Here is a 13,937-nt window from a genome sequence, read left to right on the forward strand (position 1 = left end):
TTCATGTACAGACTAGGTTTAACCAAGCTAGACTATTAGCAATCTTTTCTTCTATGAGGCCTTTCGGGCTACTGCATTAAATTTTGCATCGTCGAGACGCAGTGGTTGCAGCGAGCTGTTGTAGTCATCTTTCCGAGACCTACCTGCATTTTTAACCGGTGGAATATAAGTCGGAGCGTTGGTTCTCTGCTGTTATGTTGTGGTTTTGTAGAACTGTCACGCATAGGAGAAAACACAGAGGTTCGAAAAAAGCAATAACTGGGTAAATTATTGGTAAGCTACCGTTATTCAGGCCATTTTCCTACTTTCACACTTTCAGGTATTCGCGCGAAACGCTCGACCACCACAAGATTCCGGCCGACTGCAGGCACTGGTACGAGTGCACCAGTTTAGGTTCCCTTTACAGGACGAATTTCGCCATTCTTACCATTCAGTTTCAAGGAACAGCTGGGAAAAATGACTTCTAGTCCATACTCTTTTATGATAATCAATCACCACACCTGGGAAACTTCTTGGTGCGTTTTGGCTATGTGTTCTACCGGTTCGCTGTATATACTTCGGAAGCTTGGACGTCTCTGCAGACTCAAGCAGCGGTCGCCTCCGAAGTTCGGCCCTCAACCTCGCAAGTGCATTCCCCGCCAAACGTTTTCAGGCCACAGCGCTCACTTGTACATTCGAATGCGCTGTGTAGCGGAACATTCAAAGTACACGTAAAGCAGCAAGCGTAAAGCAGCAAACCCCCTAGTATTTCAAGTTTCTCGCGCACGAAACGTGCGCTGTGTCGAGAGCTGTCTTGCATCACAGCCGTCCGATACAATCTGAAGAATGTTAAGTAAACGAGATCATTTAATGAACGCTGTCATGTTGTCCTCGTGTTCGTGTGGCCTATGAAGGTAGGCACACGCGTTCCCACAGATGTTTTGTAAACACGGAAATCAGGACAGAGCTGAATTTCCTTAAATTTCACTAAGCAAACACGGATAGCGGTTTTCAGTAATCGTCTTGCGAGATCTGCAGGGTACACCTCTTAATGTTAGTTGATGTTTCAATGCGGCGAGGAAACTTAGTCGATCTACGACTGCTGTATTTTGAAGATTCCTGTGTGTATTTCTAATTTGATTTTATCCGCGTATTCAATGCTTCTATTTTTGCCATCAATCTCGTTCAATTGCTCTCCGACACGCTCATGTTGGCGGAGTGTCAAATGCGACCGGCTGCGTGGAGTGAGGGACGAGGGTTCTCTATATCGCATTTCTGTGTCACCAGCTGCATTCCATAGTATAGAAAGAAGAAAACTGGTCATTGCAATCTGGGGAGCGATCTCACGTTTGCGGATCTGAGGCAACTGACGTCGGTATACTCTTGCATCTGCCGAACCAGAAATGGCCGCCTATGCGAGGCCATGACCAACAGTGAGGTGCAACACTACAAGGGCGCAGCGGTCAGGCTAGCCCGCAAAAGCATAGCAGAACATCCTCGGAAAGCTGCCTATGGGGTAGAACCGAAATAGCTGCTCAATAGTCAGATATACGGCATGGTTCGAGGCTTGCGGTCGATTCACACGCTTAACATATTGTGAAGCCGTTCATATAAACTCTAGCAGAGAATGGGTGAAATGAAAGGGTAGCGATAAGCCCTGCTAAGTATTGTATGCTTTTAGCTTCCTTTTTCAACAAAGCCAGGTGACCATCACCCTCAAAGCTGCACCGAAGTTAAAGCCTAGCCTGAAGCGAAAATCAAGCTAAATGTGACCAAACCATGAAGTGGGACTTTTACGCAATATCCCTAAATTTTCTGATCGAATGATTCCGAGCAGAAAAAACGCTACGCCATCCAAGAGTCAAGAGTTGTGTTTCCCAAATGACGTCGGGGAAACAGAGCAGCTTCTTGCAATACCTTAAAATACTCGGTCATCCTGGCAGCGTTCATTTTTCTTCAAAGCGAAGTCTATTGCCTCAGACCATAACAGGGTGTGTAATGATGGATGACGAGGGTGCTTAAATCAACGAAAAAAGGTTCTCTGACCTAATGAAGTCGAGGAGTGAATGATGATGTGGTCCCTGCGTGCAAGTGGTATATGAATCAGGATTGTTCGGCGAGAGACCCGCTGCCGGCAGCGTCTTATTATGTGTTGCATTTGGTACATGCGAAGAACTTCCTAGCGAAAAAACTTGTCGTCACCTTCGTTGTGCGTTTCTAAATGCTTCGCGACAGAGGTGCGACAGCCGTGGCCATGGAATAGAGCTGCATGGTCGAAGAGGCAGGAAGGCCCTCCTGTCGCCAACGAGAGGTTTATGCAGAAGGGCATGAAGGTGCGAATGCGGAAAGCAGACTGAATGCATCATAGAGGGCTGAGAGAGTACGCGAGTGCTACAGCTGGTCAAGTAGGGGAAGCAGCGAGGGACGCTGAGCCAGTGCCTCCTACAAAGAAGAGGCATTTGCACTCCTTCTACGAAGTCACGCTCCTTGCAATGGCATGGATTTAGCACCCAAAGTTCAAGCGGCCGTTTTTGCCAAGCAGGAAAAAAGAAGTGGCTGAACACGGCACACCATATAAAGCGCCAAAAGCGACGAAGACACCAAACATGATGTGCAGTCGTAAGAGAAGCGACTGCTGACGACGGCTCTTCAAGCAGCGGTAACAGACAGGGAGACGGAGCGCGCTGTCCAGCTCAAAGAACTGCAGCCGGCGAAGACATCGACATGTCGAGCATCCAAGCGACCTTGCCGAGACCGGAGTGCAGCTATTCTCTAAGGGAAGAGAGAGAGAAAGAGAACCAGATAACTTTATTTGTTCAAGTCAAATGTCTTTGCCGGCGTCTTCAGTGGTCGGGTCCTTAGCCTAGGACGCCGGAGGCCTTTGCTGCCTGGTACGCACGGTCAGTCAGTCGTAGCTGGTCTGCCGTGTCGTAGATGGACAGCGCAGCCTCGCACTGCTCCGGAGCGGCGCTCGGAATCAGCGGGACTGCCGTAGAATGATATAGAGTCGGTCTATCACGGTATCAAAGACAGGTGTCAGTGCATGTGGTCAGGTGCATTTTGTTGTAGATAAACAGGCCCGGTACAAATTTGTCTGCAGCTGCCACCAAGATACTGAGTGCTCCCTATGTAGTTTGTTATGCGGTGGTTCGCCAGAGTCTCCGCCCGGTGTTAGTCCGCACAGTTCCATTTCCGCGGGCAAAGAATTCTCCCTTAGGCCGCCGAGCCGGTACACATTCAGCGGGTGCTAGGCTCGCAGTCACCTCATCAAAGCCATGCGCAATGAAAACTCCTTTGCCAAAAATGTACAACCCAAGGGGTTTTCCTCCTTAGTCGTTTCGAGGAGATCCTCTCAAAAACCCGCGGATTTTCTAAGCTGTGCAGGAGAGAGAGAAGGGCTTCTCTCCCCCATCGTGATCTGTCAGACCAAGGCTGTGGGAGCATAAAAGGCTTATCATTTCAAAATTGAAAACAGGGTCGTCCTCGTTGCAATATTCAGTGCTACGTATGTATGTCCGTAACACTTCCTGCATTGGGGCCAAATACGAAGCAGCATATCACGTATATAGCAGCATATAGCACGCTGTCCGCAAGGCTACGCGCAAACCTTATTAATGCCAAGCGCCAGCGATCAGCCATGTGCTCTATTGCAAAGCTTAGGAAAAGCCATGTGGGTGATATTTATAGCAACCGAGGTAGCAGCTGGCGCCGGTAAGCATGCCTACAGATAGGCAGCTGCGCGATGAAAGCGGAAGCAGCCGCTGAGTGAGATTCAGTAGATGAGAATGAGAGTCGCGCTTATCACGGTACATTATCTGGGAGATTTTTAAAACAAAAAAATCCAATAGCCCGCACCTGCACTGCGCAGTGTCCGAAATGTTTACATTGAAGCATGCCCAGCCCCTAGACTGTACTTTTCAAAATACGGTGGCCAGGAGTAAATCAGGGCAAGGTTATGTCTTCTGCCGGACGGTATTACAGCGGCAGGTCTGCCATGCAAGTCTAAAATGAAAGCTTCTGCTTCTAGCCCCTCTCTATGTCTATTTCTTATTTAAAATGTGTACTGTACTGCTTTAAGCGCAGAGTTGGGCTTGCTGCTACGGTCTGAAGGAAAAATGGCTGTGGTTCAGCTCAGCTTGAACCTAGTTATACGAGCGAAAGCTCTGATAAGCATGGTCTGTAATGCCGCAAATCTTATTTCAAGGTCAAGGTCAGGTATCCAATGGTCATAATCATTTGATCACGTGGTCACACTTCTGTACCTTTCATACCACCACGCAGTTAAGTTCGGTTTGATCTTGTGAGGCATTAAAGATCATTGTCAATGTGATGGCCACTGTCTCAAACCAATTGTCAAGTTCAAGGGTAGATGTCAAAGGTCAAGGTGAAGGGTCAAGGTCAGGTACCCAATGATGTCATATGATCACGGGGTCATACTACCGTACCTTGGGTCATATCACCACGCATTTGAGTTCGGTTTGACCTTGTGAGGCACTGAAGGTCATTGTTTCATCCGTATCGAAATCGGTAGCTGTACCCCGAGGAGTATAGCTCTCGCTCTAAAAACAGACCTTTGCTGCCTTCAAGTACGTCCGCCATGAACAGTCACGGCCGGTCTCGACGCGCGCGCTCTCTCGCTCTCTCCTTACGGCCTGAGCAGGCGCCGAGCGGACAAGGCATTTTTTTCTGCGCTGCCCCACCGCTGATCTCCGCGAGAAGCCGCTGCGAGCGGATCCTTCCTAAAGTCAATCCTTCCTGCGGCAGCGCGGGAGCCGATTTTGCGCATTCGGCGCGCACGGGCGCATTTTTCACGTGTTTGACGGTGTTGGTTTTGTCGCTGTGTTTAGCTCGTGAACGAAAGGTCTGCCATGTGCCTCATGCTTCTTGTGTTGCTGACAACGTCACGTTTCTCAGCAGGTTTTCTTCATCAGACTTTTCATGAATATTCGTCTCAGAAACTTGTGTAGCGAAGCTGCGCATATCATTTTGTGGCTATGGTGTACTGTTGTGTCCCTTTGGTTAAACGCGTAAACGAAAGGTTTGCCACGTGAAGTCATCTATGGGGCTGCCTCATGCTCCGTGCGCTTTGCTTACGTGCTTGTGACGACGAACAACACTAGCAGTCCTCTGTGCAAACTACTGCGTACTCAAGAGAATGGTGAACTTCACTATCCAAAGTCGTTGTTTCTAGCTCTCCTGGAAACGATTTCGGCGTTTTTTGAAAAGGCGATAAGTATCTCCCGCGATCAGAAATTCTCGAAGCCTTGCAACTAATCATTCAACCACATCTTGAAGATCCACCCCTCCTATGCTGCCCGGAAGGTGTTGACAGAAGTCACATCAAACGCTCAGGAGATCTGATTTCTGAGGAGTTTCTCCGAATTCTCGTCAACTACGCAAGAAAATTTACAAACCAAAATTACCCGTTTTGCTTCTTCCACAAGCCAGCGCGAAAGCATATTTCAGGCTGTAACGGACAACATTCGGAAGGTGTTGTTTAGGTCATTATACAAGCAGTGCCTGTTATTGTTTTCAGTTCTTTCAAGTATGTGAAACGATGTCAGAGTTTCAAACAGCAAAGTATCTTTCTGATCTGGCGTGTTTCGCGCAGTGAGAACAGATGGCACAAATACATTTGAACGTTTTCAAGGCGCAAGTGCAATTGTTTTCATCGTACATTTCCAAGTGCCGACAGAGTGTGTGCCAAGTTGAAGATGAACATACATTTTTCATAGCTCTGGTTTCTCAGTGAAATACCTTGCCTCACTTTTATTCCTGTCTGTCGCAAATCATAGAGCCCTACCCGATAATACTGTGCGCCATCACTGCATGCCAACTTCGATGTTTTGAGATCAATCTACTAGTTCCCTGCTTTGCTTGCCAATAGCGGTGGCTGCATAAGGTTCTTGTTCAGTGCTCGGAGCAGCCTTTGAGCAACATGTGCAAAGTATCCGAACCGGCGCGCGCCGAGGCTACCTCGAGAGTACATTTTAGCGGCTCCCTTCGAACTGAGAGGGTTGGCTCGCAGCGCCCCCGGAGAGTTGCGGTGATAGGTAGCAACTGCCCCTCATGCGCAGACCCTAAGAGAGAGCGAGCGAGCGCGTCGAGACCGGCCGTGGAGCAGTCAAATAACTGCAGTGTCTTCAGTACTTTGCACTGTAGCCTTGCCTATCTCACCGCCCCACTGCCTCTATCGTGAACCCTAACCTTGTTTCCTTTCTGTTTATATTAAGGCGAAAGCCTTTAATGCCTCATCGTTGTAAGCAGGAGTTGTCGACAGAAAATGTCACGCTTTTCAATTGGTCGAAATGCTCGTGACGTCACAGTGCGCGAATTTCAAATGGGGCCAATTGTACTTTGGCTAGTAACCATGCAACCAATCAAAGGGATCGTATATTGATGCTCCAACTAAGTTGGACTGAGTTTAGTTAATCGCTTAATTAATCAATTAGCCTAATTAAGATAGAGGAGAATGAAGAGGTCAGAAGAAAAAGAAAAGACGCGCGCCGCAGCGACAACAGCGTCCGCGGAAGACGCTGCTGAAAAAAACAGATAAGTACGAAACCGCGTTCGCTCCACCACCACGCACTTCCCCACTCTGTTCGACGTTGCTCGTTTCATATACGTTGTGTCGAACATCCTAGACAGTTCCAACAATTGACAGGTGAATGACAGAACACGATGGATAGAAATACAATAATATAAATATGAAATAGCCTAATTAACCTTTCTAGTTAGACCGCATAAATCAATAAAACCGAGAACGAAATTGGTCGAGTTGGGGAATCGAACCAGGGTCTCCGGAGTGAGATACGAGCACGCTAGCCACTCCGTAATGCTAGCTGAATGGTTTGGAATGAACAAAGGCGCGTCTAGCTAATACGGCGTCTTCGTTCACTCCCATCTTCCCCCTTTCCCTTACGGCGAGGTGCAGGTGTCCACCCAGATATGCGAGAGAGATACATTTCCTTTCCTCAAAAAATAAATTTACCGTCCAGCAAGGCGTACAGCCGAATTGGCGATGGCGTTCTGTGGACTCCCTGGCAGCGTTGCAAGAGGCTGTCGCGTTCCACTCTTACAGGCGAAGCTTAACATGTTAACCACACATCAGTAACACACGCAGACAGCCGATGGACGCGTCATTCGCTGGCAGCACTTGAATCATCATTCACAACCACATTCGTGACAGAATGCTGTACTAAGGCTTTCGCCTTGCACCACTTTAGTCGCCAAAGTGACTCCTAATTTTTTTGCGACGAGGTAGCAATCCGAAGAATAGCAGACATTATACGATGTCCAGCGCTTTAATAGCCATCGGGGATAGTGCCAGCACTCCTTCGTTCACCAGTGTCAGCTTGGTCGCCTTCTGGCCTTCAACTATGTTTCGCCATCCAGCTAGAGCCAGAGAAAAAGTAATAACCATAAGACTTGCTCTAGTGTTCTCTATGATCCATTTATCATCGCAAAAACCGCAAATCGGTGGAGAAATTTACCGAAAGAGATTGTCTTCGTATCGCTATCCTATCTTGACAATGCCCTTGCAAAGTTTTTGCTTAATTATCACGCAACATTCTTTTCAGTCATTTCGCGTTTGCGACAACTATCACGTTTATAGCCACTCTTTTACAAATACTTTTTGCTCATATTTGTGAAAATATGACAAATATGATGTAAATGCTGCATTATTTCTACCAATGTATGCTTCACTTTCATGTTGAACTGCAGTACCGGTATGTCAGTTCTATGCTTTACCCCCGTACGATAATGACCATTCTTGGGGTGCTGTATGTACCTGAATAAATAAGTAGATACAAATAAAATCAAGGCTTTAAATTAAGCTTGGCAAGGAGTGAGCTTCTTCTCCATGGGAAAAATATGAATGCATATGAAAAAGTTCAAGCAGACTTTAAACTCCACTGCGGCGAAGAAGAAACAGTAGTAGCCATACAGTCCATGCTTACTCTCGCCTTTAGAAGAGTAGATTTTCTTCGCATCTACACCAGCTAATTGCACCACACTTTTCTTTCAGCTGTCTCAACGATGTCTTCACCGTGTCCGCGGATAGCGAAGCAACAAGTCCCTCAGCTGTGGGTGGCCACTCCAAGCATGGACGGCAGAGAAACTTGGACAGCAGCTGGGACATCGCTGTGGCCGCAACACTTGCCTCGTTCTTTGCAATGGCCACACAGATCAACTCTGGCTTCTTTTTCGTCGCCATGATGGACACTTTCGGAGCGGGCCCCTCAGAAGCAACGTGGCCAGTGAGCGTTTTCAACGCGATGACCTACATGGGAAGTAAGCAAAGCAAAAACAAACGCAGACAGCCGAGCAGCCGAAACACCGAAACAAAAAGCTAGCCGAGTTGACACAGTTCGGAGGGTAATGGGCACACATAAAAGAAGCGTCTGCTCTTCGTGCAAGGCCTCTTCAAAGCCTTGTGTTCTGCCTCTATTCTCTAGTTGTATCTGAGTTGCGTCTAGTTGTCTTCGTACATCATGAATCATGTGACCACATCTATCTACGCTCCACAGCTGGAAAACCAAAGTCCAGGAGTCCGTCTAAACCCCCTTCGCCGCCCTAACTCCCGCCTCCGCATATGTAGTCTATATACTCGTAGGCAGCCCACCATGCTTTTCACGACAGAGCCCTCCCTTCACCCACCCGGTCGGCATTAGTTGTCGCAACCAATGCCTTGAGTCCATGGCCGTAATCCTTACTGGCAATTAGCAATTACTGGCCTATACTGGCAATTAGCGGGCTCACCAGCTTGCCTGCGATACCATCTCGGGGCGCCGATGATCTCACGAACGAGCCGACCGATGGTGGACGCTATTAGGGCTTACAAAGGCAGTGTCCACGAGTATTACTCGCGCCAAAAATAGGGCTACCCGCGCCACACCCCACCTTATCGATTCGTGAAGCTCGCCTCATTCGCTGCATGCAATTCCACCACGTTCATCCACCAGCCACTTTACTTGTGCAAGTGGACTCCCACACCCCAGTGCTCCAACTGTGGTACTGACATACGCAGATATAGAACACTGCCTTACACAATGCCATCCGGTCTCTCTAGCCTCCCCCTCACCGTAGCCCATCTGGCTCGCCTCCCGGTACCGGGCCATGCAACGCGCCCTAGTCTCCTCTGGCCAATGCCTGCAAAACGCCTTACCTAAATGTTTTTTTAACACGATTATCGCATCCCCACCGCTACAAGTCCTTCACGGTGTACTGGATGCTGCAAGCACGAGAAAAATCCAGAAGCTGTCGCCTCGCGCTCGTAGCGTCCAGTCTCCTGCAAAGAAATTACGAGATGGAGCAGTAGGTAGGCGACGCTCCGAGCACCCAGGCACAACGTTAAAGAAGCGCTGCAGCGTTTTGGCAAGTTGCGAGACTAATGCAGTGTTGAATGTGGTGATTTGGCGGGTGGAAATACATCCAGCGAGAGTGGTAACCTTGACTGCCTTCTACATGACCACCGGGTCAGGTGGCTGGCTAAGTGGGGATGCCCCACCTGTGTACGCTATGGGTCATGCGCGCTTCGCTCACATGCATATAGACCCGTTTTTGTGACTCCCCAAAAGAGCTTTTTCTGCCGAGGCCTTAAGTCACTGCCGGCACACCCGGCCGGCCGGCCGGAAGAAGGAAGGAAGGTTGCTTCGTGTCTCGTTTTCATCTTTGTATGTAGGAGCACTTTAGACTATCGTTAAATGGTAGGCATTTTTGTCGTCTTTCCTCAGTTTTCAAATCATGTCTTTCCACATCAAAATTTTGGCAAATAGCTGGCTCTGCCATTGTAGTAACGTCTACATTGCTTTTATATGTGAGTAAAGTCAAGGCCTCCTGTTCTAAAACCATGTGAATTCTTTACCCATAGGTTCTGTAGTCTTCATACTGCAGCGGTACCTAACGGTGCCGCACATCACATTGCTGGGAAGCCTCTTGCTATGGGTTCCGCTCATAGGCGCTGCTTTTTCTCCCAACATTGGTTGGATGAGCTTGACGCTTGGGGCCTTTCATGGTGAGAACCCGATTTTTTCTCTAGATTGTTGCTTTTACGGGACACATCGTAACACCTAGATATAGTTCTGTTTACTGTTGGTCCGAATTAGAAATATGATACCAAAAATATATGAGTTTAAAGCCACTACTGCGGTGAAAACCAAATGACAATACCTCCCCCGCCCCCCCAAGTTACGAACCGTGCCGCATTGTTTCCGAAAGCCACCCGAAGATGATGCATTCCTGGTGCCGACACCGGCGCAACTCTGGCGTCCGCAAACACTTCGGCACGGCTCGTAACTTGGAGGCGAAAGAGGGCCAGTTACTTTTGTTCCCGATAGTATAAATGTTAACTGGAACAGCCTGATTGCACGGACACACAGAAGCCGCAAAACTGCGAAAATACTCGGTAAAATAAATGGGTAAAATAGTTTGGAGCCCAAATTTCTTCCTTCCACATGAAGTTTAGTTATGGAGATGTTCTCAAGCAAAAGGTGATACCCAGAGTTTTTAAAACTTAGTTTAATAATGTAGCATATAGCCCCTCCTCATCAGAAATATAAATATAATTATCACTGTTAAGAAACGATACCTATGTACAAAGAAAGAAAAAGCATGCGCTGCCAATAAAAGGGCAACCAGTGTGCAGCGTAAGAATTAAACTAATGTCCCTCGCATTAAGATACATACTTCGTAATTACCGCATCAGAACACGCTCTTGCTAAATACCGGGGGCAGGACTGTTTCTCGTAGGCACTCCAAAGTGTGCAGATTTTCCACTAAAATAAAAGGCATTGCTACCAGTAGAAGGTGCCGTGAAAGCTAGCTCAACTATCAATACTTCATTAATTTACTTCATCAATACTTCATTAATACTTCGATATTATTAAAGGCACGAAGGCTCGTGCCTTTGAATAATATCGTACATCGGTCTACAGCCTCAGCAGCGTAAAAATCTTTTCACGGAAAATTTTCGATGCCTGTCTTCTCATTAAACAAAATATTTTTAGGCACTACGCCGAAGAGCGTTCCATGGTAGGCCGCCTGAAACCCGCCGAATTTCGCGACAGAGCTCTCGTCACTTAGCTTGTTGAAGAAGTCTGGAGTGTATTTAGAAATACGCGTTTTTGCAGCAGGTTTTTACCGAATCAGCCACGCAGCAAAACCCTTTCTTTAACTTTCAGCCGTCTTTGGGGCTGGTACAAAACACAAATGCTGAAAATTCACTTCGCCACTAATCAATCGGCCGCTGCCTGTCAAATTTCACGAGAAGTTAACCAGTCCATCGGGAACGCAAGTTTTGCGAGCACCCTAATATGTGTTCCCGAAAAGAGAATAACTGTATCTTCGGTGACCAAAGGGCTGTTCTCAATTGCAGGCACGGGCGCGGGGATCGTCCTTGTCAGCCTGATGGTTGTGCTAGGCGAGCACTTCGACAAGTACATTGCCGTCGCCAGCGGACTCAGGGACGCTGGTACCACACTCTGTGCCTGCGTGTTTCCGTCTCTTTTGTCCTCCCTAAACTCCAAGTACAAGCTGCAGGGTACACTTCTCATTTACAGTGCTCTCGCCATGCACGTCACGGTTGTGGCGCTGTTCCTGTGGACACGGCTCAGAGACCGTGAAAAAGACACTGATCGCAGAGATTCAATGACATGTCGAGAGTTCTCAAACGTTTGCTCGAATGTTCGAACCTATGGATCACTAGTGGAGCTTGAGGCAAAAACGCATGCAACTACGTATCTCAAAGTCGGCGTTGACAAAAGCCTCACGTCGTTTGGGCGCAAATTCGCCATCTTGAAGGCTTCTCGTTTCTACATCGTTGTTCTGGGAGCAACAGTCGAGATCTACTGCTACACTGTGTTCCTGGAGACCATAGAAGCCTACGCAATCGACAAAGGAGCGCCTCGGCGGGGAGCCGAAATGGCCATCACATACGCGACCATCGCCGAAATCGTCGGGTACGTTGGCGTACCCCTGATCGCCGACATGAAAGTCGTGAGCCGGCCGACGCTGATGACGACGTGCTTCGTGCTGTTGACGCCCTGCTATGCCCTCATGCCGCACACCACGTGGTTGCTGAAGTACGTGGTCGTGAGCACCCTCCTAATAACCTTCATCGCCGCCGCCAGCTCGATGAGGTGCTCGCTCATGACGCAGTTCTTCGGTGCTGCCCAAGTGCCATTGTGCATGGCGGCTGTCGGACTGCTGCTCGTTCCAGTGCAACTGAGCAGCCCCATGATCATAGGTAAGCCCTTCGTCTAATTTAATAATAGAAGATGTTGAAGGGGAGACAGCTTTTTGTTCCTTAGGTGTGTATTCAGGCAGCAATCCTCAATACAAACTTGTTTTATTTGTCCGCTGCTCCCGGCCAATGGAACTCCGTACCTTTGACAACTCGCTACTATAGTACGACGACCGGGTGTGGAAAATGGCTGGAAGAAGGCTTTTGTAAAAGCCATACCAGCAACGCAAATGGCAGTGCTCGTGATCTTATAATGTAATTACCGCAATATTTTATGCGCTCTCGCTCAGTTGTTGCACGCTAACGAGTACCTCTTTGTCACAGGACACGTTGCTGCCGAGGCATTATGTTTTCGCGTTCTGCTTGAGCTTTAACCTATAGTCTGTTCCTGTAGATGGCCGGAGGTTGTGTGTCGACATCTCCACATGAACGAAGTGTGAAATTGCTTTGTCTTATGTGGCAGGAAATGAGCACACCAATCGGTCAAGCGTTTGAAATGCCACGGATGAAAATGTACCGTCGATCGACGAAACAGAACTATTCAGCAATGAAAGATACCTTCGAATGTCACGCCAGTGGAACAAGAAAAATTGAACGAAATGTTGACGCCGGCGTTCGGTTTGGTCATAACTTGCACAGCGTTCGCGCTCGGTGTCAAACATTGCTGGATCCCGTCGCCGCTCATGCTCTAGCGCCCAGTTAGGGATAATAAATCCCAGTGAGCTCCAATTTAGATTACTTCAGTTCATATGATGACTGCAGAACTCATGTTTAAAAAGAAAAATTACTGCACATGCATCATTCTTGTTACATGTCACACTAGAACGCTTTAATGAGAGGAGAATATCTTAGAGGTTTGACAGATTTTGCGCATGGAGACTAACAATTGAATGATTTTCTTTCCAGCCTTCTTCCGAGGCACCATGGGATCGTACGACAACATGTACCGTCTCATGGCAGTTCTGCATTTCGGCGTGGCGGTGTTCTATGCTTGGCTTGCCGTGCATGAGAGAAGACGGAGCAAGAAATCTCTTTCAATACTCTCCGAGATATGTGCGCCTGTTACAAAACTGTAGGCAGACTGTTTATAATTGTGACGTCCCGTGCGACTAATTTGATGCTTCGAAGGCGCCGACGGCCATGATCTACCGTGCCGACACTTTTATACGATCTTTAGTGCCGTGGTTTGACCGCTAACAAATGACTTCGTTGCGTTTACAGTCGCCCTCTTCAGTAAAAGCACACAGTTTTTCAAGTAAGTGCAAGCTGCTTAACATCCCTCACATTACGCAGCATATTTCCCGGAACTCAAAAAAAATCTGGCTCCAGTAAAGTGTGGACGACGCAAGGACCATGCGCCTTCAGTGCACCTGGCATCGTACTGTGATTATTCTGCCCTCTGTACTTGCATTTAACACAAATTCATCATCGAAAGGAACGTAGCCCCATTTCAATGGCTACAGACGCTCTCCTCGTCAATATGCCGGAGCACAGTTCACACAAATTGAATTCAATCGTAACTTCTTGTGGATTAGCCACGAGTTCCTTTTGGTGCATAGAAGAATGCACAAACGTTTCACTAGCGAAGGGAAGCGTACCAACAACATTCAAAACCAATGCATCCGTGGCGATCCATGCGACCATGATTTTTTCCCGATACAAGCATTGTGTATCGGTTAGCTGCATTAAAGATGTCACAATATCATCTTAATTA

The 13,937-nt window shown here is 47.9% G+C and overlaps 1 protein-coding gene across 1 annotated transcript; it reads left to right on the forward strand.

Moving 5' to 3' along the window:
• The first annotated feature begins 7,743 nt into the window (after window positions 1-7,743).
• On the forward strand, window positions 7,744-13,299 carry LOC149362184 (monocarboxylate transporter 10-like). Its single transcript, XM_089568238.1, has 6 exons — window positions 7,744-7,763; window positions 8,009-8,274; window positions 9,854-9,997; window positions 11,357-11,609; window positions 11,715-12,226; window positions 13,130-13,299. The coding sequence occupies exons 1-6, from the start codon at window positions 7,744-7,746 to the stop codon at window positions 13,297-13,299; spliced, it is 1,365 nt and encodes a 454-aa protein (XP_089424364.1).
• The last annotated feature ends 638 nt before the right edge of the window (window positions 13,300-13,937 follow it).

This window comes from Amblyomma mixtum, chromosome 2 (genome assembly GCF_055824585.1).
Source record: "Amblyomma mixtum isolate Tamu chromosome 2, ASM5582458v1, whole genome shotgun sequence".
Classification (NCBI taxonomy): domain Eukaryota; kingdom Metazoa; phylum Arthropoda; class Arachnida; order Ixodida; family Ixodidae; genus Amblyomma; species Amblyomma mixtum.